The following is a 27,475-nucleotide window of genomic DNA, read 5'->3' as shown; positions in this document are numbered from 1 at the left end:
CTCTCTCTCTCTGTGAGTGGCTCATTTACTGATCTCCCTCTCTCTCTGTGTTACTCTCACTCTCTGTGTCTCTCCATCTCTCTGTGTGTCTCCATCTCTCTGTGTTTCTCTCACTCTCTCTCTCTCTCCATCTCTCTGTTTCTCACTCTCTCTGTGTTACTCTCACTCTCTGTGTCTCTCACTCTCTGTGTCTCTCCATCTCTCTGTGTTACTCTCACTCTCTCTGTGTTACTCTCACTCTCTGTGTCTCTCCATCTCTCTGTGTGTCTCCATCTCTCTGTGTTTCTCTCACTCTCTCTCTCTCTCCATCTCTCTGTTTCTCACTCTCTCTGTGTTACTCGCACTCTCTGTGTCTCTCGCTCTCTGTGTCTCTCCATCTCTCTGTGTTTCTCTCACTCTCTCTCTCTCTCCATCTCTCTGTTTCTCACTCTCTCTGTGTTACTCGCACTCTCTGTGTCTCTCGCTCTCTGTGTCTCTCCATCTCTCTGTGTTTCTCTCACTCTCTCTCTCTCTCCATCTCTCTGTTTCTCACTCTCTCTGTGTTACTCTCACTCTCTGTGTCTCTCGCTCTCTGTCTCTCTCCATCTCTCTGTGTTTCTCTCACTCTCTCCATCTCTCTGCGTTTCTCTCACTCTCTCCATCTCTCTGCGTTTCTCTCACTCTCTCCATCACTCTGCATTTCTCTCGCTCTATCACTGTATTACTCTCACTCTGTCTCTGTACTTCTCTCACTCTTTCTCTCCATCTCTCTCTCTGTATATCTCTCGCTTTGTGAGTGTATCATTTTCTGATCTCCCCAATCTCTGTCTCTATATTTCTCTCTCCCCCTCTCTCTCTGTATCCGTCAGATTTCTCTCTCTCTCCATCTGTATCCCATTCTGTAAGTGCATCATTTTCTGCGCTCTATCTCTCTGCTTCTCTCTTTCTCTCCATCTCTGTGTCTCTCTGTATCTCTCTCACTCTGTGACTATCATTTTCTGATTTCTCCCTTTCTCTGTCTCTCTCTCTCTCTCTCTCTTCCACTATAAGTGTGTGATTTTCTGCTCTGTCTCTGTAGTCTGTTACTGTGTTAATAACTGTAATTGTGTCTCTGTGGAATCTCTCTCTGTGTATCTCTCTCGACGCTCATGTTCTGGTCTCTGGTGATTGGTCAGGAGAGGGGGAGGGGGCGTGGCCGAGCTGCCGCTGAGGGCGGGTCACGTGCGGTGCTGGTCACATGACCCGGAGTCAGCTGACGCCGGGGCTGATGGCGGCGCCGGAGTGAGTGACAGCTCCCGGGACAGGGACAGGGAGTGATTGACAGCTCCCGGGACAGGACAGGGGGTGAGTGACAGCTCCCGGGACAGGGGGTGAGTGACAGCTCCCGGGACAGGGACAGGGGGTGAGTGACAGCTCCCGGGACAGGGACAGGGAGTGAGTGACAGCTCCCGGGACAGGGAGTGATTGACAGCTCCCGGGACAGGGACAGGGAGTGATTGACAGCTCCCGGGACAGGGACAGGGAGTGATTGACAGCTCCCGGGACAGGGAGTGATTGACAGCTCCCGGGACAGGGAGTGATTGACAGCTCCCGGGACAGAGGGTGAGTGACAGCTCCCGGGACAGGGACAGGGGTGAGTGACAGCTCCCGGGACAGGGAGTGATTGACAGCTCCCGGGACAGGGACAGGGGGTGAGTGACAGCTCCCGGGACAGGGAGTGATTGACAGCTCCCGGGACAGGGAGTGATTGACAGCTCCCGGGACAGGGAGTGATTGACAGCTCCCGGGACAGAGGGTGAGTGACAGCTCCCGGGACAGGGACAGGGGGTGAGTGACAGCTCCCGGGACAGGGAGTGATTGACAGCTCCCGGGACAGGGACAGGGGGTGAGTGACAGCTCCCGGGACAGGGACAGGGAGTGATTGACAGCTCCCGGGACAGGGAGTGATTGACAGCTTCCGGGACAGGAGGTGAGTGACAGCTCCCGGGACAGGACAGGGACAGGGAGTGATTGACAGCTCCCGGGACAGGGACAGGGAGTGATTGACAGCTCCCGGGACAGGGAGTGATTGACAGCTTCCGGGACAGGAGGTGAGTGACAGCTCCCGGGACAGGACAGGGACAGGGAGTGATTGACAGCTCCTGGGACGGGGGTGATTGACAGCTCCCGGCACAGGGACAGGCGGTGATTGACAGCATTCCCGGTAAAGGTGAGGGTGAGTGGAGCAGTGCAATGTGTGCATTTGCAAAAGGGGAACTGCCCCCAGACCCCACTCTCCTCTTTGCAGAACAGCCCGAACACTGCGCTGAAGGTGATCAGTTATCAGGAATTGGAAATAACCTGTTGTCTTTTGCAACCAATAACAGGGCAGTGTCCCTTTGAGCAGCTTAGTGTAGGGGCTGCTTATTGGAATTAACCTGCTCAGTAAGACCCCCAAGTGTTAGGGTTAGGGGCCTTCTCTGTCTCTAGGCTTTTGAGAGTTTGGACTCAGTGGGTGATTTGTTTTGGTCAGTCGGGTGTCTGACACACATAGAAACTCATCACTGTGCTTCAGCAGTATTCAAACTAGACTCAAAAGTTCTGTATGTGTATATTACCCACACGTGTACATTTCCTTGGGGACCGCAGAGTGTACACTGGGGTAACTGCTGGAGTATAATCAGCTACAGTCACGTAGCTTGCCATCGATAGCACTGTTTGGCAAGCTTTCCCGCCGCTGCTTGTCCAGTTAGGACCACCCTACCCGTTAGGGCTTTGGCTTGCAGGGTTAACAGTAGTTGAGTGGGAGGATTCCCTGCCCCCAGTGACTGGTCTACTCTCCTAAGTTCTGCTGATGAGCCAGGCTGGGCTGTGCTGTCATCAGCAGCGCCCTGGAGTACTCCGGACCTGCCTGGCTCAGGAACTGGACTGGAGACCGCCACAGAGGGCTAGATTCTGACATTCTGTTGCCTAACATGTCACCTTGCTAGTTCAGCTCCATGCTTGCAACATGCCTGCTTACCTCTACCCCCCCCCCCCCCCCCCCCCAACAAGAGTGCCTGTTAATTGGGGAGCGCTGCATTGTTGGAGGCGCATTCCTCTGGATGAGATGTTAAACCGAGGTCTTGTCTGCCTTTTTAGGCAGACGTTAAAGGTCCTGTGGCACAACTCAAGAAAAGGGAGTGTCTTTCTCCCAGTGTCCTGACCAATGATCTACCAGATAAAATTCAGCACTCACTCCATGGCTATTTGTGGGAAATTGCTGTGTGCAAATTGGCTGCTGCGTTTGCCTACAAAAAATAGGAATGTGTGGAAGCATATTGTAACATTATAGACAGTACAGCAGAGATCTACAAGGATTGTTACCAGGGTTGAGTGGTTTAAGAAAGACTATGAAGAAAGATTGGGCAGGTTGGAGTTTTTCACTCAAGAGTTGAAATGGTTGAGAGGGGACTTGATAGAGATGTTTAAGATTATGAAAGGATTAAAATGAGGTGGTTGTTGATGGGTTGCTTTCACTTGTTGATGTTAATGTTGTTGTTACTGTGAAGCTCTTTAAGATGTTTGAAAACTCATTGCCTGGGGTCATACTTAAATATTGGTTACTCAGTTTTTTTTCAATACACCACTGTTTGTGAGACACTGCTATGTGCAATTGGCTGCTGGGTATCGCCCACAAAGCACAGAGTCAATTCACTTTATGGTATATATTCTGTGAAGCGCTTGGAGACGTCTTAACGATGTAATAAGTCGCTATATCAAATGCAAGGATTATTATATAAAGACGCCAGTGGAGCCCCATTGGGTTTGTAATCTCGCTGCCCAACAGAACTGGTTGTCACCTCGTACAGTGGAAATCAGACTCTGTGATTTAATTGAGCAATGAGCGGATTCTTCTCCAGACAGAGCAGCGTTGTCTGTGAGGGGTGGCCAGAGGGCAAGCGGTGGGAGGGGAATGAACTACACAGACTGCAGCACTCTCATCACATGCATCTTGCCCACTGAACACAGTGAGCATTGAGACGTGCCCCAGCCCCCCCCCCCCCCGGTGTCCTGCTTGCTTGGTGGGAGGGGCGCCGTGAATCCTGCCAGCGTGTGCACACGGGAACTTTTTGAAACTCTATCCCTGAGGCCCTCCACCTCGCTCCCTCCTTCTACCGCTCTTCGGCTGTAGTTTTGTGGAGTCCTGTAGTGAATGTGAAGTTCTGTAGCGTAGAAGTTACAGTACTTACTTCGCAAGCAAGAGGACACCCGTTTGATTCCTGGACAGGGTGAAATCATAGACAAATTTTCTTACTCCACTTGTTTCAAATTACTTACTACAACAACAACATTTATATAGCGTCCCTCACACAGGGTAGCAACCCAGAGCGCTTGAACTCTCTGAAACTTAACTATCAGTAAGTAGGAACTCAGTTGTTTATGGTCATTCCTGTGCGCAACTGGCTGCCGGGTTTCATCCACAAAATACACAGTCAATTCACTTTACAGTATATCCGGTGAAGTGCTTTGAGACGCCTGAATGATGTGATATGGCGCAATATCAAACGCAAGTGTTATTATTATATTAAATGCACAGATTCGTATAAGTGCTTTGAGACGTCTCGCAATGTGCCGGACGCTGTAAGGTGACTGTCTCTGTTTGTTTGTTACTAGATGAACAGAGCCTCGGTGACAATGAATGGGCATCCGGGTGGTGAGAGTGACTTGGTGTGGGAGCGGCCATGGAGCGTGGAGGAGATGCGCCGAGCCAGCGCAGGCTGGTCCCTGGGCGCGGACGCAGGGGTGAGGCTGGTGACTGCTGAGGAAACCATAGCCAGAGGGTGGCCTGACCATGGTGGACGGAGCTCCACAGTGTGTGTTTGTGTGGAGAGGGCTCCGTGTGGTGTGTATGTATGGGGGTTCCGTGTAGTATGTGTGTGTGTGTGTGGGGGGACTCCATGTGGTGAGTGTGTGTGGGGGGGCTCCATACGGTGTGTATGGGGGGAGGGCTCTGTGTGGTGTGTGGGGGGGGGCGCTCCATATGGTGTGGGTGGTGGTGGGTGGGGGGATCTTCCGTGTGGTGCTTGTGTGTGTATGTGTATGTGGGGGGGGGATGGGGGAGTGTACCAGGTAACCATGTCCGTCGGTACAGACCTGCTGTGACCTGGGTTGAGCTGTCCCTGTTCTCTGGCAGCTTCTCCTCTTCCTGCAAGACTTCTCCCAGCGGATGTTATCGCGCACACACGAGATTGAACGCCAGTTGGATTCCCTGATCCAGAACACCAAGGCCACCGACTCCCGGCTCCACAGCGTCTTCAATGACTTCCTAATGCTCTCCAACACCCAGTTTATAGAGAACGTGAGTCTCCTGTACACCCAACCTGACCACTCCCTCCGCTCGGCAGGCACTGGCCTACTCCATGTCCCCCGCCCTTCTCCATCGGCGGTTGGGTCTTCAGCCTTTCTGTCCCCACCCTCTGGAACTCTATCCTGGAGTCCCTCTGCCTCGCCCCCTCCCTTGCCTCCTTCAAGACCCGTCTTTGATCGTGCTTACAGCCACATTCCTACTCTTCCTACCCCGAGTGAAATCAGGCAGCACTTTTTCATACAAAGGGAGTGGAACTCTGCCCTCCAAAAGGCTGTCGATGCTGCATCCATTCAAATTTTCAAGACTTGAGGTGGATAGATTTTTGTTAGGTAAGAGTATCAAGGGCTGTGGAGCAAAGGCGGGTAATTGGATTTGAGGTACAGGTCAGCCATGATCTGATAGAATGGTGGAAGAGGCTGGAGGTGCTGAATGGCCTACTCCTGTTCCTATGTTCGACATGAGGGATCTGTCACCCCTCTTTCCACCCCCCTCCCACTCATGTTGCTGTGGTTACGTTGCATCTGTTGCTGTTACAGAGAGTGTACGACGATGAAGTGGAGGAGACGACACCCAAGCCAGAAACTGGAGGCAGACCCGCTGAGCCTGTAAGTAGCCGAGAGAAACATCTTCAGTCTTAAACATGTTAAACATCTTTGCACTTGGTACATACAGTACCTTATCACAACAACAGCAACAAATTACATTTGTATAGTGCCCTTCACGTCAGGAGGACGTCCCAAGGCGTTGGATAGTCAGGGATTTTAGACCTGAGCTGGGGGTTGGGATCAGGAGGGGTGGAGGGCAGGGAGGGTAGGGGTAGGAGGGTGAGAGGAACCCAGTTGTTTGTGGGATACTGCTGTGCGCAATTGGTTGCCGGGTTTCGTTCACAAAATACATAGTCAATTCATGTTCCAGTATATTCTGCGATGGGATTTTAGATGTTTTGTTGACACAATAAGGTGCTATATCAAATATAAGGATTATTATTTATACTGTCGCTATCACGTGTCCTGTTAAAGGGAAGCTCGGGAAGGATCTGGGAAAGTTTCTGTAAAAAGGTTTCATTTCACCACAAAAGCAATTTGCATTTATACAGTATGTGAAGCGTCTTTCACATTGTGAGGATGTCTCAAACTCCCCACACAGCTGGCGGAGTGTGTGTTTGTGTGTGTCTCGTGCTGTTTGTGATTGAGTGGGGCTCACCCCACGCTGCCCACTGCCCCGTTGCAGGAGAAGACGCGGGAGCAGAAGGAGGCAGAGCTTATCCCTAAGGTGCAGGAGGCGGTGAGGTTCGGGCTCCGCGTCCTGGACTCCGCCTTCGAACAGCTGGACATCACCGCCGGCAACTCAGACTCCGAGGATGAGGAGAGTGGAGAGAGCGCAGAGCCTCTGCTGGAGCCCAAGGTCAGCGCAGGGGGTGGAGGATGGGGTGGGCTGGTCACTCAGCCTTTATCGCTGTGTGTCGCTCTCGCTGTGTGTCGCTGTGGCTGTGCCGCTCCAGCTCCTGCTCTGTCTGTGCTGCGCTCTCGCGCTCTCGGCCTCACTCTCTGTCACTCTCTCTCTCTCTGTGATGTAGGACCTGTACGTTGACCGGCCACTGCCGTACCTCATCGGCTCTCAGCAGTTCCTGGAGGAGGAGGACGTGGGGCTCGGAGACCTGTCCAGCGAAGGTTAGAGACTGGAAGCGGATGCTTCGTTACAGCTTACGCTGGAAACTCCTGATAACTCGTCACTCCAGGGGGAAAGTGCCCGGCGACGAGTTATCAGGAGTGGTGAGTTAGGCAGATGTATAAATACACTAATACATTGCGGCCGGGGCATTGACAGCGTAATGACATGTCATTCATTCCCGGGACCTTTCCTATGTCCAGGTTCTGTGGGCAGTGACGGGCGGAGTGTGCTCGAGAGCGAGGAGGAGAAAGAGCCCAAGGTGAGAGCAGTTGCCGCTCGCTTGTTAAGGAATTATTGTAAGTTCCAGCCCTTTGTCACAACCTGACAGCACGTGCAAGTTAGCAAGTGAGCACCTGGCTCTAACGCTGTCTCGCTCTCTCTTGCTGTATTTTTGTGTGTTTCTGTCTCTCTATTGCTCGCTCTTGCTGTGTGTGTGTCTCTCTCTCTCTCCCTCTCTCGCTCTCGCTGCATGTCTCCGTCTCTCTCTGGCTCTGTCCTTCGCTCTCCCAGTCCCATGTTGTAATGTCAGCCTGACCTGTGACCTGGAGCTGAGCCAGAATGACACGTAGGTGGGCACTGACACTATTGTTGTTCACACAGGAGTCCGATGATGACTTTGCGGATGAGAGCGAGGAGGATGAGAAGCAACCGCTGAAATCCAGCCGTGTGAGTGTGTGTTAGTGACCGAGTCGAGTTACATGGTCTCGGTTGCATTTCGATATTGTCAAGAAATCAGTCTTTCTGACCTCCTTTCTCCCCACTCCACCACCCGTCACCTCTGCTCGTCTGGCTCTGGCCTCCAGCTTGTCCCTCGGCCTTCCGCTCCATCTTCGGCGGCCATGCTTTCAGCCATTACGCCCCGAAGCTTTGGAACTCTCTCTACCTTGCCTCCTCCTTCACCTCCATCCCCTCTTTTAGATCATAACTGAAGACCTTCTTCACCTCCTTCCTCCACCCGGCTCGGGGTCAGGCTCCGCCACTGTTAAGAGCTCAGAGACGCTGCCCTGTGTAAAGGGCGCTGTATAAATGCACCTTGTTGTGTAACTGAGCCTTGTTCCCTCTGCAGAAAATGCAGCTGAGCGATGATGAGGAAGAGGAGGGGGATGACAATGATGAAGATGATGAAGATTCGGACCTGTTCCGCGAGTCGGAGAAAGAGGAGGACGAGGACCAGGAAGCTGCCGGTGGGCAGGTGGGTGGTTTTTCTGCTCTCGATCGGAGTGAAGCCCACTGTTCAGTACAGATGAAGGATCAGAAGGGGTGGAGGGCAGGGAAGATGGGGGTAGGAGAGTCACTGAAGGCGCGGTCAAAGAGACTTGACTGGAAGAAGGCAAGGCAGGGGTTGAGGCGAAGGGACTGTGGGATGGAGTTCCAAAGGGTTGGGGCAGATAGGCTGAAGGCCTGACTGCCAATGATGAGGCGGGCAGGTCGGAGGACGTGAAGCATGCCGGAGCCCATTGAGCAGAAGGAGCTAAGTGACCACATCACTCTCGCGGGCTAAGAGCAGGCGGAGTCTGCAGCATAGTGGTTAGAGCACTCGCCTCGCGAGCGAGAGGACCCGAGTTCGATTCATGGGGTGAAACCTTAGGCAAGTTTCTTCCACATGCCTCTCTTTACCTAGCAGTAAGTTGGAACCTGGTTGTTAGTTGATTCATGGATTGCTTTCCGGGGGTAATTAAAAAAAACGTGGTCACTCAATCCATGACTGTGGGACTCTGTTGAGCCCAATTGGCTGCTACATTTTGCCCACAAAATATACAGTCAATTCACTTTACAGTATAGTTGGTGAAGTGCTTTGAGACGTCTCAACAACGTGATAAGGTGCTATATCAAATAGAAGGTTTGTTACTATAATTCGTACCTGTGAGATGGAGCTGAGCGGCGTGACCAATGACGGTGACTCTTTGTGTATTTCAGAGGCCGGCGGGACAGACGTCCTTTGTAGACGAGCTTGCCGCCCGGATTCAAGGTGACGGCACGCAGCAGGCAGGGCAAGAGAAGACAGGTAGTTACCTGACCTGACCTCCTCGTTCTCTCCGCTCAGCTCATGGGTTATTGCTTTCCCGCTGCTTGTCCAGCTAGGATCACGCAACCCATTAGAGCTTTTGCTGGTAGGGTTAACAAGAGCTGAGTGGGAGGATTCCCTGACCCTAAAACATGTAGAGGTCTTCAAAATCATGAGGGGATTTGATAGGTTAGAAAGGGAAAAACTGTTTCCACTGGTGGGTGTGTCGGTGACTCAAAGTCACAGATTCAAAATAGTCTCTAAAAGAAGCAGAGGGGAGGTGAGAAGAAATGTTTTCACGCAGCGAGTTGTTCGAATCTGGAACGCATTGCCTGAAAGGGTGGTGGAGGCCGATTCGATAACTATTTTTAAAAACGCGGTGGACGGGTATTTGAGGAGGACGGGTTTGCAGGGTTATGGGGAAAGGGCTGGGGAGTGGGATTGACATTAATTGCTCTATTCAAAGAGCCGTGCACAAACTTGATGGGCCGAATGGACTCTTTTTGTGTTGTATGATTCTATGCTTCTATGTGTGTGCACATATTACATGCTTGCACATATACATAAGAGTACTCACGCACACATGACTCTGGCCACTCTCCGTTATATTTTTGTGTCTGTAGTTTCCAAGACGACTGAACCTGCAGCAAAGAAACGAGAGAAAACCAAGAAAGAAACGCAAAGAAAATGTGAAGGTAACTCTTCCTACATTCCTCAGAGCAGGGAACAAGCACCGGCCTTCTCCTTATTGCCTGTGGAAAAAGAAGCTCAGAGAGTGTGGAGGACCTCCTCGTCAGGCCTCAGTTCTAGTGGGACGCCTTGGACAGAAGGTACAGGACATGGGAACACAGCTCAGTGTGAAATGCACGAGAGCATTGCCACCATTTTCCTGTCCGCAGCTCGAGAACACGTCCCTTCCCAGACATGGCAAGGATCGGGAAGAGGAGCAGAGGGGAGGGGTGTATAATGGAAAATGAGGACGGGCTGTGGATCATGAACAATAATAACAATAATCCTTGCATTTGATTCAGCACCTTATCACGTTGTTGAGACGTCTCAAACTGAGAAGTGAGTCACCAATTTTATTTGGGGATTGTCGGCCAGTACACTGGGAAAGGGAAACTCCTTATTCTTTTTGAATAGAGCTATGGGATCTTTAATGTCCACCTGAACAGGCAGATGGGACCTAGGTTTAACATCTCATTAAAAGGATGGCACTTCTGACAATGCAGCGCTCCCCTAGCACTGCCAACCGAACCAGTGACACACTGTGACAGCCAGTGACTTCCAATGACTCCCAGTGGCTGGTACTTTGGGGCAGATTTAGTGCCTGTGGGCCTGGCTGTAGGGTGCTCACTGACACTGTTCTCCTTCCCTTCACAGATGAGGAAGATCTGTTCCCCGCTCCTCGTGATGATGATGATGTTCAAGGTGACACCTATTCTCCATTTGGCGGCAGAAGTGGCCTCTTCAGCGGAGGACAGGGGTTATTTGACAACGAGTGGGAGGTTGGAATGCACTTTTTTGTTTGTTCTTTTAACGTATGCCCAATGCCCGCCAAACACTCTGCACCTCGCCTGCCCCACACTCCACCGTGCTCCATGAGCCCAGAAACTCTTCCCTGAGCGGGTCCGTCCTCCCATCCTCTCCTGTCTCTACCACGTCTTCTCTTGCCTTGGTTGTTCCGCAGGGAGACTTGTTTGCGGAGGCGCTGAAGGAGGAGCCGAGGGCGGTGAAGACAGTCGCTGCTCCAGGTAAGTGATCACAATCTGCGGGGAGGCTCTCACCCTTGGCTCCACACTGCAAGTCTAGAGGTTTTTAGCCTTTACTCAGCGGAGTCACACTCCTCGGCTATGTTAAATTATCTGTTGAGTTAGAACCACAGAGACGTATCGCTAAGTCGCTCATTATTTTGGAGCTGTCCGCGCTCATCCCAACTCCCCTCTACTCGCCTTTCATTGTATGTGCCCGTCTAGTTTTCTCTTAAATGCCCTCAATCAAATGTTCCATAACAACCTGTCCTCTCTCTCCGCTCAGCAGGCTCCGACCTGCTCCATGTCCCCTGCCCTAACCACACCACCATCGAAAGTCGGACCTTCAGCCTTTCTTCCCCCACCTTCTGAAACTCCATCCGAGACCCCCTCCGCTTCCTCCGTTGCCTCCTTCAAAGCCCGTCTCAAGACCTTCCTCTTCGACCGTGCCTTCAGTCACCCTCCTACCCCCACCCCTCTCGGTGCCAACCACCAGCTCGGGTGCAAATCTCTAACTGTCGAGCGCCTTGGTCCGTCCTCCCGACGTGAAAGGTGCTGTGTAAATGTCATTTGTTGTTGTGGTGCTCTACCCCAGATAAATCACTTCCCACCCTGACATCCTGGGAGGAGTTCTGACGAACCTTTCCTTTTACTTCCCAAATCAATTTTCTCCCCACCCACCCACCCACCCTCACTCACTCAGTCACTCACTCCCTCAATCTCTCTTCCTTGGCCCCTCCTTCTTCATCTTCAGGTCAGACCTTTAGGCCTTCCACTTCGACAGTGCTTACGGTCACCAACCCCCCCCCCGTGATCTGAGATGCTATCCTATGTGAAGGATGCTATATGTAGGTTATTGTTATCGCCTCTGAGAGGAAAAGTAGCATCACTTGCTTTGCTCTGAGAGGATGTATCTTACTTGGTTGGTAATGTAAACGCATCGCGATGGTATGAGGATTTTGATTATAGGGATGGGAGTGAGTGAGTGCGGGGGTGGGGAGAAAATAAGATGCTTTTTACAGCTGTTGCTCTGTGCCTGTAACTCTCTGCGACCAATGAGACAGAAGAACCATCCTGGGTAAGCTATGTCTCAGCTAAGCTGCTGCCGGGTGTCCGGTCTGGGAGGCTGGTGCTTGGGGCTGTGACTAACACCGCTCTGCACTGAGTGAGGCTTGGCACAGCTGCGGCACTAACAACCTGTCTGTCTCCCGGATTGTCACTCCGAGCTGCCAGTGACGGTGCGTCTGAAAACCCTTGTTATCCCCATGTCACAGAAGCTCTCTGGGATTAGCTCCCTTCCCCTCCACATCACCACATCGGCTTTCTCTTCTGGGTTCGGAAGTTCAGTATTGGGCTCCGAATCCTCGGATCGAGCTTTGTGCTGTCATTGTAAGAGCCAGAGTTAGAGTGAGAGAGAGGCTGGTCTTTATGTGGAGAGATTCAGGTTAGATACAAGCAGCTCCCAATGTGACTCGGTGAGTTTGTTCAATGAGAAGCTCAGACATGCTGGACAGGAAAAATCACAGGTTCAAATCCCGCTGAGGGACTGATCACCGCAGTTTCGGGGGCTACATTTGACCTCAGTTCCCCCTGGAAAGTGAGTGGGTATGGAGACATCAATTGAGGAGTTCTTGAGTCTGATGCTCACTGTTTGTCAAATGTCTTAACACCCGCTATCCAAACTCGAAGGGTAGCATTATGATTATCCACTGCCTTAACCTCTCCACATGAAGACCAATGGAACAAGATAGAGACTCGGGTAAAAACTCTGTTCGGAGTTAGACAGCACATCTGGCTGCGTTGGATTGTCAGCCTGGACTATGAGCTCAAAGTCCCGACGTGGGGCTTGAACCCACAACCATCTGACTCAGAGGCAAGAGGGCTACCGATTAAGCCAGGCAAAGCTGAACAGAATTTTTCCCCGAGTGTGAATCTAATCACATAATATTAATAAGCCTCACATAATCGAATCATGGGTGAGCTGAGGTTTGAGGTCCTTGTTTTGTTTCTTCTCCCCATGTTAAACCTTTACCTTTTCTTTTTTGTTTGAAACAAAATGTTAAAATCAGAACCTGCCGTAACGAAATCTGGGAAAAAGGTACCGGTGGGAGCGGTGTCTCTGTACCCTGGTAGGTTTATCGCACAGCCAGACTCCTGTGCACCATCGTCATAGAATCATACAGCACAAAAGGAGGTCACTCGGTCCATCATGACTGTATCGGCTCTTTGAAAGAGCTATCCAATTAGTCCCACTCCCCTGCTCTTATCATAGCCTTGTAATTTTTTCCTTTTCAAGTATATATCCAATTCCCTTTTTAAAGTTATTATTGAATCTACTTCCACCGCCCCTTCAGACAGTGTATTCCAGATCGTAACAACTCGGTGCATAAAAATGTCTCCTCATAGCAGTCTGTGTCCCACGCTCCAGATCACGGCTGTGCTCACACCCTGAGGGACTGTGGGAACCTGCACCCCCCAACTTGTTTGCAGCTCAGCAGCTGTAGCAACACAAGAGCTTGATATTTACTTGTCATGCCCTGATGTCTCAAAGTGCTTTCTGTTACCATCAGGAGAATGTCTCAAAGCGCTTCACATGATTTTACAGCGAAGTGTAGTGACTGTGTATTGTAGCTGAATGTGGCAGTCAATTTGTGCACAGCAAATTTCCACAAACAGCCATGAAGATCAATTTTATCTGGGAAGATGGTTGGGCAACACCATAGTCTCAAACGAGCACCCAAAGTGCTGACGGGACCACGGCTTAATGCCTTATCCAAAGGATGGCGCCTCTGACAATGCAGCGCTCCCACAGCACTGCGCTGGAGTGTCAGCCTGGCTCAGATGGACCACTTTTTGCTCTTTGAGTCAAAGATTGTGGCTTCAAACTCTCACAAAAGGATTCAAGAATTCATAATCCAGGTCAGTTCCTCTCGATCAGTGGTGAACAAGATGAAAGTTGCCCAAATGGAGACTGGATTCCAGTCTCTGTAACTACGTCACCTCCGAACCACTTTCAGGCAGATCGTAACAACTCTCTGGGTAAAAAAAATCTCCCCAACTCCCCTCTGGTTCTTTTACCAATTATCTTAAATCGGTGTCTTCTGGTTGCTGACCCACCCGCCAGAGGAAACAGATTACTCAAAACCCCTCATAATTTTGAACACCTCTGTTAATCTCGCTTCAACCTTCTCTGCTCCAAGGAGGACAGTTTCAGACTCTCTAGTCTCCACATAAGTGAAGTCCCTCATCCCTGGTATCATTCTGTCTGTCACCATTGTCTATAGCGGAGTGGTGTCACTGGCCTAGTTACCAAAAGGAATCTCACCATGTCCGGTGCTATGCCTCTGATTTAGTGAATAAATGATCAGAGCCCATCGCCGAGAGCAACTGAGTTCCGAGATCCCAGAATGTTCATTTGCATAAATCTGGAGTCTAACCAACTAAAACCACATAGCTTTCCATTGAGAGAACTGTCTCGGAAGCTTTCCCACTGCTTGTCCAACTAGGACCACCCTTCCCGTTGGGCTTTGGCCTTAGAGTTAACAGGAGCAGAGTGGGAAGATACCCTGCCCCAGTGACTGGTCTGCCTTTCCAAGCCCTGCTGATGAGCCAGGCTGTGCCCTGGAGTACTGCAGACCTAACTGGCTCAGGAACCGGATTCCCGAGACCATTTGGATACAATCAGTATTCAAATGGTCTCAGTGTATTGGTGACAGCAAAATACTGCTCTGAAGTTATCACTGGATCAGAAATCTCACTCTCTGTGCCTTGGGTTAAGGCATATAATTGGGGCAGTGTAGAGGGAGCTTTACCCTGTCTGTAACCTGTGCTGGAAGTGCTGGTCACTCACGCACTAATGCACTTTGAGGTGTGGAGAGCTCCTGCGGGCACTTAGCAACAGAAGGGGGCAAATGAGGAAGCGAGGGGGAAAGAACATGCCTGATGCAGAGGTTGTTAGTGTGAGTCGCGAGGTGTGATGGCTTGGAATCGATGCTCTGTGCCTGTTGTTCTGGTTTCAGGCGTTGATCTGTTTGGCGGGAGTGTAGTGGCTGAGCCCAGTCGCAGGAAGGAGGTGCAGAAGGAGAGGAGAACAGCGGAGGCTGTGAAGCCAGCGATCGCCAGTGGGCTCTTCGACGATGATGATGAAGACGACTTGTTTGGATCCGGTTTGAAACCTAAGTCCGGTAAAACCAGCGATACACAGCGTAACAAATTCCGGGGTGTCTGATTGCTCTGGCACGTCACACTGCTACAGAAATCATAGCCTTCACTTTTCTGCATGGTTAACCCTGGTACAGTGTAGAGGGAGTTTTACTCTGTCTCTAACCCATGCTGTGGCTGACCTGGGAGTGTGGACAGACAGTGTAGAGGGAGCTTTACTCTGTCTCTAACCCATGCCGGATTCCTGTAGCGTTGACTTGCTGTGGGGCCTCTCTGACTATTTGAGATGGGAGTTTCCATCCTGACGTGTTTCTTGTTGGTTCCCAGCTCCCCCGAAGCCCAGAACGGCTGCGGTGTTGTTTGAGGACAGTGAGGACAGCGGCCTCTTTGAGCCTGCAGTGACTCCCAAACTCGGCAAAGACAAGCCCAAGCGGAAGGCCAAGGTGGGTCGGGGGATTGTGCTGGGCTCGCACGGACTCTGCGGCTGAGTCTAAACATTCTGAACAATGCGGTTGTGTCGCGGAGTGCAGGGTTGTGGTGAGCGTGCTCTTCTTGCAAGCGACAGGACCCAGGTTCGATTCCTAGCCGGGGTGAAACCTTAGACAAGTTTCCTTACTCCACGCACCTTTTTTACCTAGCAGTAACTAGGAACCCGGTTGCAAGTCAATCGATGGATCACTTTCCGGAGGTTAATAAGCCACTTCAGCTCCAAGGAGCCGCCATTTACCTCCCCCTCTGAGATTTTCCTGGACTGTAGTGGCCCAGCCATTGCTGAGTTTGGAGGAGAAGGTGAGGGAGGGGAGAGAGAAACTCTGTTAAGGACTGTGTGGGAGCTGGGCCGGGGATTGTTTGGTTTTGGGGGTGAAGGGGAATGGGCAGGCGGGGGAGATGGAATGGCCTCTCCGTGACGTTCCCGGTCTTCCATCCCAAGAACGTGGACGAGCAGCCCAGAGCACCGGACGATTCGCCGCCCCTGGCAGAAAAATCCCAGACCAGCTCAGGACTCTTTTCCGATGAGGATGAATCCCAGGTAATTGTAGCGGCGGTGAGGTTCTGGGACAAGATGCAACGAGTGTTGTTTCCGATGGGTGGGGGAGAGGCACTGGTTCTGATAAAGGGAGGGAGGCACTTTTATTTTGGCCAGCCGGGTGTCTGACGCGTACAGAAACCCATCACGGCGCTTAAGAGTATCCAAACCAAACTGAGAATTCCACGCATCCCACCCTACACGTGGAAATTCCAGAGATAGATTGTTGGAATGGAATGCGTACTCTCTCCCCGGAGAGACCCATCCTGCTTACCTAATTCCAGAAAGTATTAGGCGCAGGTTGGCAAGAGCCAAGGCTTGGCAACCCCAGAGTGTGCGTTGGGATAACTGCTGAAATCTAACCAGCTGAAACCACACAGCTTGTCATTGGTATCGCGTTTTGGCAAGCTTTCCCGCTGCTTGTCCAGATAGGACCACCCTACCCCTTAGCGTTTTGGCTTGCAGGGTTAACAGAAGCTGAGTGGGAGAATTCGCTGCCCGCAGTGACTGGTCTGCCCTTCCAAGTCTGCCGATATGGGCATTGATATGGAGAGGGGGCGTGGGGTGGATGCTGACTGATAAGGACACGGGAAACCTGATCCTGTGGATGGGAGAGAGTGGATGTGGGGCGGCTGATTCCTGTATGTTTCTCTATACCTGCCGCTTGTCTGTCCCAGGACTTGTTCTCCACAAACTCGGACACTAAAGGAAACCAGCCGACAGTCCAGGCACCGGCACCAGTCAGTCACAATCCGGTCTCGCTTTTTGATGATGAGGATGAGGTAATTGGCTGATTTACCATCCCGAACCGTTACCCTCTGTGTGTTTCCTGTCTGCCTCCCATCTGCACCCTCTGTTCCACCCGCTCTATCTTGTCCACCCGCCCCACCCTGCCTGCCCTCTTTGATTTCCTCGAGTAATCTCTTTGAAACATTTTTTCCTTCAAAGCATGTTCCGCAGAAGAAATCACCGCCGTCCTCTGGCCCCAAACCTGAGCCTAAATCCAGTGGGTTATTTGACGGAGAAAAACAGGTGAACCAGGGAGGGTTTCTCTGTGACGTGATTTAATGTTGTTTAGTTTAAGGTGTGTGGCCTCAGGGAGACATAATCTCTACAGAAAACACGAGATGGCATGTTCAGGTCCCTATCTGTGGCCTTCACTAATCTTAGTGATGGTCACCATTGACCAGAGCTCCTGTTTCTGATCACTATTCCCCCCCCACCCCCACCCCAACTCCCCCCATGCTGACATGGAGTCCTGTAGTATAGTGGTTAGAGCACTCGCCTCTCGAGAGAACCTGGGTTTGATTCTGGGGCAGGGCGAAACATTGGGCAAGTTTCCTCTGTAGCAGTAAATAGGAACCCGATTATTAGTCGATTGGCAGATTGCTCCCCAGGGGTAATAGTCCCTCCAAAAATAAATAATGAGTGGTCACTCAATCCACGACTGTTTGTGGGACTCTGCTGTGTGCATTTGGCTGCCGCATTTCACCCACAAAATACACAGTCAATCCACTTTACAGTATACTGTATGAAGTGATTTGAAATGTCTCAACGGCGTGATCAGGCGCTATAACAAATGCGAAGGTTATTATTATTATTATTGCTGTATCCAGGGTGGCTGGCATGGCTCCGAGCAGCGCAAACCCACGGATAAGCTGGCTCCAAGCTCCCAGGTGGGGAAGCCTTCACCGGACAGACAGACAACAGAAAAACCTGGGCCGGTCAGCCCCGCCCACAAAAAACTCAGCCTGTTCGACAATGACTCCGAGAGCGACAACGATGCGGATTTGTTCGGGGTGTCGAGGAGAGAGAGGTAAGGGACGCACACCTGAGAGAGAGAGAGAGAGAGAGAGGTGAGGGACACACACGCACCTGAGAGAGATAGAGAAAGGTGAGGAGACACACACACACCCCGAGAGAGAGGGGAGAGACTGTAAGAGTGACAGTGACTGGAGAATGGGTGTCACCGTGACACTGAGCTGGGGAATGGGCCTCAGGGGGGGATGGCTGTGATGGAGATGACACTCTGACTGCCGGCTGACCCTCACTCCATCTCTGCCATGGCGAGGGGAGGAATGGGGTGCTCTCTGTCAGTGCAAACAAAGCCCAGCTCCATGACACAAGCGTTCGTTCTGCAGTGGCTGAGGCTCCAGAGTTTGGGGTTGGGGTGGGGGGGCGGTGGGGGGTGAATTTAAAATCTCACTTTCATTTTCTTTCCCCTTTTTCTCTTTCACATATTCTCTTTCTTTCACTCTGTCTCCTTTCCTTCCCTTGCTCTCCCACACCCTCGCTCTGTCTCTCTCTCGCTCTCCTGTGTTCTTTCTCCTTCTGTTGCACTCTCAATCTCCCTCTCTCGTGCTCTCGTGATCTCTTGCTCTCCCTCCTTCTTTCAATCTCTATCGCTCTCCCTCTCTCTCGCATTCTCTCTGCAGTCAGAAGAAGTCACACAAGGTCTCGTTGCTGTTTGAGGACGAGGACGATCTCTTTGGCCCCGCTCGCTCCGCTGGCAAATCCACGTCCCCCCTACAGGTACTGTGTTTACATGGCAGCATGTCACTGGGATGTGTTTACAACATGATGTGTTGCGTGTCTCTCACTCTTCCACGCGCTCTCTCCTGTTGCATTCTCGATGTCCCTCTCTCGCTCGCTCTCTTGCTCTCTCCCCGTCTTGCGTGCTCTCTCTCTCCTCCCTTTACCCTCCACTCCTCTCTGATCCCAGTCCCCAACTCGGTTGCAAACCCTTCATTGTCCAGTATCTTGGGATTCCCTCCCGACGCAAAAGGCATGAGATAAATGTAAATTCTTGTGGTTGGTGGTGGTAGAAAGCAGCTGACTTGCCTGAAGCCTCGGGCATCTTTGGTGAGGATGAGAAGAAGGATTTTGTTGACGTGACAGAGAAGAAGGAACAGGCAATGCTTCAAGGGGAAGGCAACAAGCTGAGGCCAGTGGGCGGCATCCCTCTCTTCCCCGGAATCGATATCCTGGAGCAGAAAAAACAGGGAAACACGAAGGTAAGAGTCCAATTCTATTCGGGGGATTGTCGACCAGGACACCAGGAGAAACTCCCTTCTCTTTTCCAATAGAAACTTCAACATCCGCCTGAAGAGGCAAACTGGGCCTTGGTTTACCGGCTCATCCCAAGGAAAGCACCTCTGGCAATGCAACCCACAGCGCTGCATTGGAACATCAGCTTAGACTGTGATTCCAAGTCCTAAAATGGTGCTCGAACCCACAGCCTTCTGAATCAGAGGCAAGAGCTACCACTGCCCCAGACTGACATCAAACTCATAATATCTCACATCAGTTGCTGCATTTTTTGCTCTGACGTTGCTGTGAACAGGTTTTCATTGATGATAATGATAAATAAAAATAGGACAGGACATGTGATAGCGACAGTATAAATAATAATCCTTGCATTTGATATAGCGGCTTATCGAGTCGCTGAGACGTCTCAAAGCGCCCCACGTGACTGTGTATTTTGTTGGCGAAACGTGACAGCCAGTTGCACATCGCAATGTGCCACAAACAGTCATGGAGTAAGTGACCAATTTTATTTGGGGGATTGTTGGCCAGGACATCGGGAGAGAGAAACTCCCTTCTCTTCTCGAATAGTGTCTTGGGATTTTTAATATTCATCTGAACAGGCAGACGGGACCTCAGATTAACATCTCATCCGAAGGACAGCACCTCCAGCAATGCAGCGTTCACCCCTCAGCATTGCACTGGGGTGTCATTACTGAAAATCGTATGTTTATTGTCTCCCTGTGTTTCCAGCGGGAGCCGGCGGAGCCCGAGCCCAGCCCCTCCCTCTTCGTGGAGGATGTCAAGAGCGGCGTGAGCTCCGTGGTCAGCCTGTTCGATGAGGAGGAGGATGTGAACTGGGAGGACAGCCTCAGCTTGTCCAGTCAGGCCAGTGGCGATCTGGTAAGGGGGTGGGGGGGCAGGTAACAAGGGGAAACGGGGAGGGGGAATAGCTACAGAAAGCTGTGTAATAAAGGAAACTGAGGTTTTGTCTGCCGGGTGTTTGACACGTGCGGAAACCCATCACCGTGCTTAAGAGTATCCAAATCAAACTGAGATTTCCATGCATCCCACCTACACATGGAAATCCCATATTGTTGGAATGGAATGCGCACTCTCTCCCTGGAGGGACACATCCTTCTTACCTAATGCCGGAAAGTATTAGGCACAGGATGGCAAAAGCCAAGGCTTGGGGATCCCAGAGTGTGTGTTGGAGTAACTGCTGGAGTCTAACCAGCTAAAATCACATAGTTTGCGATTGATATCACTGTCTGGGTAACTGGACATAGGACTTGGGGGCTTGAAAGAGAGCAAAGGGTCAAACAGAATGGCAAGGTTCGAAGAGCTGAAATGAACAGCCAAGGATGTTAGAGCCGAGCAGCCAAGGGTGGCTTCACCTTTGCTGATGTTCAGCTCATTGCCATTGCATCTCAACGACATGATACGGCGCAATATCAAATGCAAGGATTATTATTACTATTGCCCTGTTCTCTCAGCTGTCGGACACTGGTGTGAGCACCAGAGTTTTCCAGGATGAGGAGCTACTTTTCAGTCACCACCAGCAGCTGGACAACGACCCCGATGTTGATCTCTTCGCTGCTGCTTTGAAGCCGGAGGTTCGTTCCCACCGTCTGCGTCTGTAATGGGATGAGGGAGGTGGGGCTAAACATGGGGGAAGTCAGAGATGAAGAAGGTTTATCAGTCCTGTAATGTAGTGGTTGATCAGAATGAGGAAGGAAGCAGTGCTGGATCTAGTCCTGGGGAATGAAGTGGGGCAAGTTGAGAGTGTGTCAGTGGGAGAGAATCTGGATAACATGATCACACTATCATCAGGTTTAGTGTAGTTATGGAAAGGGCTAAGGAACAATCCAAGGTGAAGATACCCAACTGGAAGAGGGCTAATTTCAGAGAGTTGAAAAGGGATCTGGCCCATGTGGATTGGAAACAAAGATTGGCAATGGGAGGCTTTCAAGGAGGAGATAGTTCAGGTACAGATTAAACACATTCCCATAAAGGGGGAAAGGTAGGTCATCCAAACCTAGCTCAGACTGGAGGGAAGTATATTGTGGTGTCCCCAAGGTCGGTATTAGGACACTGCTCTTTTTAATATATGTTAATGACCTGGTCTTCATTAAAGCTTGTCTCAGTGGGATCAGCCTCACTGGCATTATCCCCTGTGCCCCATCAGCCCCTGTACATGGTGGAGGTGAGATGAGAGGGTGAGACTGACCTTTTTCTTCTCCCTAAAGCTTATGAAGGCGTCTGTGACGGGTGCCAGAGAACACGAGAGAGATGAACCTAACTTCACTTCTGTTGCTGTGAAGCCGCCTCCAGTACATAAGGTAAGCGCAAAGTCAACCGAATTGTGTGTGAGCACTTCCCATCCAGGTCACCCACACCTGAAATTCCTCCTGTTCTTCACCTCGAGACCTTTTGGATAGAAATTTTGAGAAGATTCTTAACCTCTTAATTCTTTCTCTGATCTCCTCCTATTGGCGCCTTTGGGAAGCAGTGAACATGCATTGTCTCAACGCTTAGTTATCAGAGTGGAGTCCTGTAGTACTGTGGTTAGTGCTCTCGCCTCACAAGCGAGAAAATCTGGGTTCGAAACCTTAGGCAAGTTTCCTTATCTCCACACTCCCGTTTACTTAACAGTAAGTAGGAACCTGGTTATTAGTCGATTGTCGGATTGCTTTCTGCAGGTAATAGTCCCTCCAAAAGAAAAAAATATAATTGGGATACTGCTGTGCACAATTGGCTGCCACGCTTCGCTCACAAAATACACAATAAATCCACTTTCCAATATATTCCATGAAGCGCTTTGAGACGTCTCGATGACGTGATAAGGCACCATGTCAAAAGCATGGGTTAGTATTATTATTATAGTGTTACATCCACATTGATGTATCAACTTGCAGGGTCGAAATGGATCTTCTATTGCCTGATCAGATCAAAACATCTCGAAGGCTGGCAGACATGTGGCCCCGTGGCCACGGAGTTGGACAGCGCTGTGATTAATGTAGCGTGTTAGTCCGCCCTCCTATCCAGGCTCGGACAAACCAACTGAACACTAACCCAAGCCCTTCTTTTGGTGTTTTTTTTTGCTGAAAGCGGGAGGCAAAGGGAGCGGGCGGTTGGACCAGTGCAGATGTCACCCCGGCGACCAGACTCAGCCCCAGCACAGAGCATCCCCGCGGACAGAAGCCAGAGAGCGAAGTAAGTCAGAAGGTTCAGCCGGGCAGGGGGGAGAGCAAGCCTGGCTTGGGCCTGGTGACTTTACTGTGAATGTGAGTGTCCGGGTTGGGCGGGCGTTGGTTGACCTGTTATGGCTGACCATGTGCTTTTTATCTGTCTGCCAATTGCCCTCCTCCACAGAGACTGAGCGGTCCACACTGCACTAAAATCAAAGCACCGTCCTCGCGCATTGGAAAACTCCAAGTAATTATTTTGTCATAAGTTTATGTAACCATTTAAGCTCCTCTCTCACTGTCTTGGTTTTCTTTTGATTTTATTTATTCCTTTCACCCTCCCCGCCCTTCAATAACCCTTTGCCCCTCCCTTCCCACTTCCTGCCTCTGCAGCTCTGAGATGCAGCCTCCTCTGCTCACTAAATATTCGGTTCGCCATCTCCACTCGCTCTTTTCCTGCTGGTATCTCACTTGCTGGTTGGGAGAGGGAAGTTACTTGGGTTTTTAACAAGGACTTTGTGTGTGTGTGTGTGTGTATGCGTGTGCATGTGTCTATGGGAGGAGGGTTTCACGCAGTGAGTTCTTTCTGTGGCTGCCTTGCATAAGGAAGTAGGAAATGGGAGAGAGAGCTCTCAGAATAGAACCGAGGTCAGAAAGCATTTCCTCACACAGAGGATTGTGATATTGGCAGGACGTGAAAGGGCAGGCCAGTCACTGGGGGCAGGGAATCCGCCCACTCAGCTCCTGTTAACCCTGTAAGCCACATCCTTAATGGGTAAAGTGGTCCCAGCTGGAAAAGCTTGCCAGACAGGAATATCAATGGCAAGCTATGTAGTTTCAGCTGGTTAGACTCCAGCAGTTACCCCAACACACACGCTGGGGTCCCCAAGTCTTGGCTCCTGCCAACCTGCACCTTATATTTTCCGGAACTAACTAAGCAGGATGCGTCCTTCCAGGGAGAGAATTCCAACAACCTATCTCTGGGATTTCCATTTGTAGGTGGGATGCATGCAATTGTCAGTGTGGTTTGGATAGTCTTAAGCACGGTGATGGGTTTCTGCACGTGTGTCAGACAGCCGGCTGACCCAAAAATAAAAGTTGTGGAACACTTTGCCCCGGCCCATCTGATCTAATCCCTCCAGAACACTCTCTCCGTGGTTGTTTATGGGACATTGCTGTGTGCAATTGGCTGTTGCGTTTCGCCCACAAAATATACAGTCACTGCACAATATATCCTGTGAAGCCCTTTGAGACTTCTTGACGACGTGATAAGGCTTTATATCAAATGCAAGGATTAGTATTATTGTTAAGGTTAGTGTGGTTACGAGAAGCACATTACCCTGGGACTTGACCGGCCCATGGGGTATTCCTGCTCCGATTTTTTTTTCTCCGGGGCTGATTCACCGGGAATGTTGCTGTCAGGATTGGGGGCTGCAGGTTCCAGGCCGAGGGTGATTTCTGCAGCTTCACTAACCACCTGCGGGGTGTGAGCTGTCCGTTCCACACCTTATGCTAACAGTGGTCTAAAGCTCTGGCACACAGCGGCTGTCAACAACTGTGCACCTGTACACTTCCCTTCTGCTGTGGTTTCCAATTGGACACTCTCTCTCCAATACAGTTATACGATCTCTTTCATTCACCCTCACACTCTCTAACAAGCAATTGCATTCGCCCTCTCACTCACTCACAGCTACTTTCACGCTTTTTTTCTTTCTTCCACACTCTCTCTCTCAATCTTACTAATTCACTCTCACTCTTTATAACTGTCATTCTTACTCACACTCATACTCTCACTTTTTGTCTCTAACTCTTGCTCTCACACTCTCACTCTTTCTCTCACTCTCTCACTCACTCTTACTCTTTCTCACTTTTGCGTTCACTTTCTCACTCTCTCACTCTTTCTCTTTCACTCTTTCTCACTCTTTCTCTCACTCCTTTTCTCTCTTTCCCTCTCTCTCACACTCTGGCTGACACTGTCTCTATCCTGATTCCCTGTACCGTGCTGTGGGCTCTATCACATTATTGACACGGAATCTGTTTGGAGCAGGCGACCCTGGCCTTTAATCCGACCACACTGCTGCCGGGAGCATCTCCCAGGATTCCCGCTTCCCAGGGATCAGCTTCTCCCTCGTCTCCGCCCGGACAGTCAGCAAAATCAGCGCCGAGTCAGGAGGTTGGAGTCGGCTTCGATCAGCCCGTGCAGGCAGACACGTTACACAGTGTTGTTAAGGTACTTGCAGATTATAATGAGGACTTCAATACAAGCTTAGAGGCAGAGTAGCTGGGATCAGTTCAGATCCTACCTGGAGAGAATTTATTCACAGAAATAAGTGAAACAAAATATTAATCCATCCAGAAATGAGGGATGTAACATTGTTGTAATGTATGGAATAAGTATAAGATTCGTTGAGCCGTTGTTTGTTTGTTTGACCTCATCCTGGCTCAATCAGTAGCACTGTAGAACAGTGGGTAGCCTACCTTACCGTCGGTCAACAAAATAAAATGAATATATCTCGAGAAACATTCAATCAAGAAAAAACCTGGAAACATAGTACCGATCGAACACGGACACTTACTTAGACTTGTGTAAATGTTCAGGGTATGGTGGGGGTGGAAGTGGGGGAGGGCCGTTATATGTCGGCCCAATGGATCGGAACTGCCCGTAGAATGGCCGGCACTGTTTTAAAATAATAATAATAATCCTTGCATTTGATACAACGCTTTTCACGTCTTCTAGACGTCTCAAAGGGCTTCACAGAATAATCTGTAAAGTGAATTGACCGTATATTTGTGGGCGAAAAGGTTATGGATTCAAATCCCCAAGTCAGGACTTTGAGGTCATAAACCAAGCTGATACTCCAGATGCAGTGCTTGGGGGGTGCGTTGCATTGTCGGAGGTGCTTCAGATGAAACATTAAACTGAAGTCCTGCCTGCCTATTCAGGTTGACATTAAAGATCCCATGGCTCCATTCGAAACGAGTGTTTAAAAGTTCTCCATTTGAAAGTTCTCTCCCGGTGTCCTGGCCAACAATCCCCCAAATAAAATCAGTCACTCACTCCTTGTCTGTTTGTGGGACATTGCTGTGCACAAACTGGCTGCTGCGTTTATTCACAAAACACACAGTATTGAACTTTATAGGGTGTCTGTGAGATGCATTGAGAAATCCTCCTGATGTGAATGCTATTTATGAAATGTAAGGATTATTATTCTTATTGTTTGTTTGTTTGGTTAATACTTTAATTTCTCGGCAGAGTCGTGCAAGGGTAGCGGGGAAGCGGAGACCCCCCACAAGGGGGGCTCACAGACTGGTCGCCCAGCGGTCTGACGAGCTGGAGGAGACGGACCAGGTTTCGGAGTTAGCTGACAAAGCCCCAGAGCAACTTCACATCCCATCCCCTCTGGGCAAACAATCTCCCTCGGAGATCGTGGTGACAGCCAAATGGGCTCCTGCGGCCAAGGCTGACCCCCTCCTGGGCGCCAGGGCACGACCCCCAACCCCACCTGATGCCCTCTTTGGCTCCGACCACCTGTTCTCCCCCAGCGCATGTCAGGAGCCAACGGGACAGCCTGGGGAGGGCTCGGTCGCCAAGCGGCGGGTGGAGAAGGGGCCGTCGCTGCCCACGCTCGCCCAGGACCAGGGTCTTTATCAGCCCCAGCGTCCGGCCGGCAAGAAGCTCAAACCGACTCCTCCCCTGGAAGAGAAGGAGGAGGAGGCGGACGATCTCTTTGGAACAGCCAAAAGCAAGGGCAGTAGGAAGCAGCCCAAAGCCGCTGTGCACAGGGAATCTAAAGCCCAAGACATCTTTGAGGTAACCTTTCTCTGCAACTCTATTTATTGTTCAGGCTCTCTATCCACAAAGTCCTGTGTTTTTTTTTCTACATTTCACTCGCCAACAACTGAAACATGTGGAAGAATGATGATAATTGTATTTAGAAGTACTTAATTGTATTCAGCTCAAGTGTTTAACTTTATTTAGACGTCCAGAGGAGCGGTGTGAGTGTGAGTGCCATCATTTTTATGGCAGATAATGATCAGTCGCCATGTTCAGTGCGACATCTTCCGTAACATGGATGGAGTGAAGAGGAAGTTACTTGATTTACGGCATCAATCTGCACTACTTTGTTATTTCTACGATTATTTTGTTGGCCGACTGCCAAGAAAAGTTGTCTGATCGAGCTGCTCCGGTTCCTTTGCCAGGATGACCTGTTTGCCACGGAATCGTTGGCGGTGACAAAGAGAAGCAGCACGAGGCCAGGGGCCAGTAGTCTGTTCGGGGATGGCGAGGACATCTTTGCCGACTTGTCCGCAGTGAAACCCAAAGAGAAAAGGACCAAGAAGAAAGTGGAAACCAAGTCCATATTTGACGACGACATGGGTGAGTGAGCAGGAGGGACTTGCCTCCGAGCCTCACTTCCCAACCACGGGATACAGGAAAGGGAAATTAGATTGATATTGGTAGTTAGATAGTTAGATAGTTCGATAGATTGATAGCTGGATTCAGGCATCTGAGTCAGGCAGATCCGCAGTACTCCAGGGCACTGCTGATGACAACTCAGCCAGCCTGGCTCATCGGCAGGATTTGGAAGGGCAGACCAGTGAAAATAATAATATTGTTTGCATTTGATATAGTGCGTTATGTCGTTGAGACGTCTCAAAGCGCTTCACAGAATTTATTGTAAAGTGGGATTGACCGTTTATTTTGTGGACAAAAATGCGGCAGCCAATTACGCACAGCGGTGTCCCACAAACAGTCGTGGATTGAGTGACCAAAATGTTTCTTTGAAGGATTATTACCCCTGGAAAGCGATATACTAACAACCAGGTTCCGAATTACTGCTGGGTAAACAGAGGTGTGTGGAGAAGGAAACTTGCCTAAGGTTTTGCGCTGCCCAGGAATCGAATCCGGGTCCTCTCGCTTGCGAGGAAAACGTGTTAACTTCTTCCCACTTGGCTCCTGTGGCTTGTCGGGGGGAGGGACTGTGGGATAGGTCGGGTGTGGGGCCTTGTTGGGGAGGGGCAGTTGCTGAGGCTCTGTTGTTTGTTTCAGATGATATCTTCGCCTCCACTAGTGTGAAGAAGCCTTTGTCCTCCAAGCCCAGGGCGAGCCAGCCCACTGGAGCTCCGGATAGCAAGACCCCCAACGTGTTCGACGATCCTTTAAACGTGCTGGGGGGACAGTGAGCTTGGTAGCGAATGCTCCCGGTTTGGGGGAAGATCTCTGCGAGATGTCATCAGGGGGCATGGGGCGGGGGGAGAGAGAGGAGGAGGTTTGTGTATGAAGATGCATTGTGACAGGAATACATTGTACAAACAACATTGCTATGGCTAAACCTTCAA

The 27,475-nt window shown here is 50.6% G+C and overlaps 1 protein-coding gene across 12 annotated transcripts; it reads left to right on the top strand.

Moving 5' to 3' along the window:
• Positions 1 to 27,475, top strand: washc2c (WASH complex subunit 2C). 12 transcript variants are annotated; one of them, XM_042336727.1, is made up of 31 exons: positions 1 to 12; positions 4,615 to 4,743; positions 5,135 to 5,299; positions 5,845 to 5,913; positions 6,539 to 6,712; positions 6,885 to 6,978; positions 7,180 to 7,238; positions 7,580 to 7,645; positions 8,046 to 8,171; positions 8,897 to 8,984; positions 9,608 to 9,679; positions 10,368 to 10,492; positions 10,675 to 10,738; positions 12,805 to 12,864; positions 14,755 to 14,919; positions 15,224 to 15,339; positions 15,828 to 15,926; positions 16,601 to 16,705; positions 16,872 to 16,955; positions 17,540 to 17,739; positions 18,359 to 18,455; positions 18,749 to 18,937; positions 19,701 to 19,850; positions 20,444 to 20,563; positions 21,197 to 21,289; positions 22,059 to 22,163; positions 22,323 to 22,385; positions 24,183 to 24,365; positions 25,389 to 25,946; positions 26,336 to 26,513; positions 27,186 to 27,475. In XM_042336727.1, exons 2-31 carry the CDS (start codon positions 4,615 to 4,617, stop codon positions 27,317 to 27,319), a joined length of 3,930 nt encoding a protein of 1,309 aa, XP_042192661.1. In that variant the 5' UTR covers positions 1 to 12; the 3' UTR covers positions 27,320 to 27,475. The 12 variants fall into 12 exon arrangements, with proteins under 12 accessions (XP_042192661.1, XP_042192660.1, XP_042192652.1 ...); XM_042336726.1 differs by lacking the exon at positions 1 to 12 and adding an exon at positions 1,161 to 1,260; XM_042336718.1 differs by lacking the exon at positions 1 to 12 and adding an exon at positions 1,161 to 1,292.

This window comes from Callorhinchus milii, unplaced genomic scaffold (assembly GCF_018977255.1).
Source record: "Callorhinchus milii isolate IMCB2004 unplaced genomic scaffold, IMCB_Cmil_1.0 Scaffold7, whole genome shotgun sequence".
Taxonomy (NCBI): Eukaryota; Metazoa; Chordata; class Chondrichthyes; order Chimaeriformes; family Callorhinchidae; genus Callorhinchus; species Callorhinchus milii.
This window is presented reverse-complemented; position numbering and strand designations above follow the sequence as displayed.

Coding starts and splice junctions, on each gene's coding strand:
- washc2c (XM_042336727.1), top strand. CDS start 4,615: ATGAACAGAGCCTCGGTGACAATGAATGGGCATCCGGGTGGTGAGAGT. Junction 8,172..8,896: donor AGGAAGCTGCCGGTGGGCAG/GTGGGTGGTTTT, acceptor TGTGTATTTCAG/AGGCCGGCGGGACAGACGTC. Junction 19,851..20,443: donor GTCAGGCCAGTGGCGATCTG/GTAAGGGGGTGG, acceptor CTGTTCTCTCAG/CTGTCGGACACTGGTGTGAG.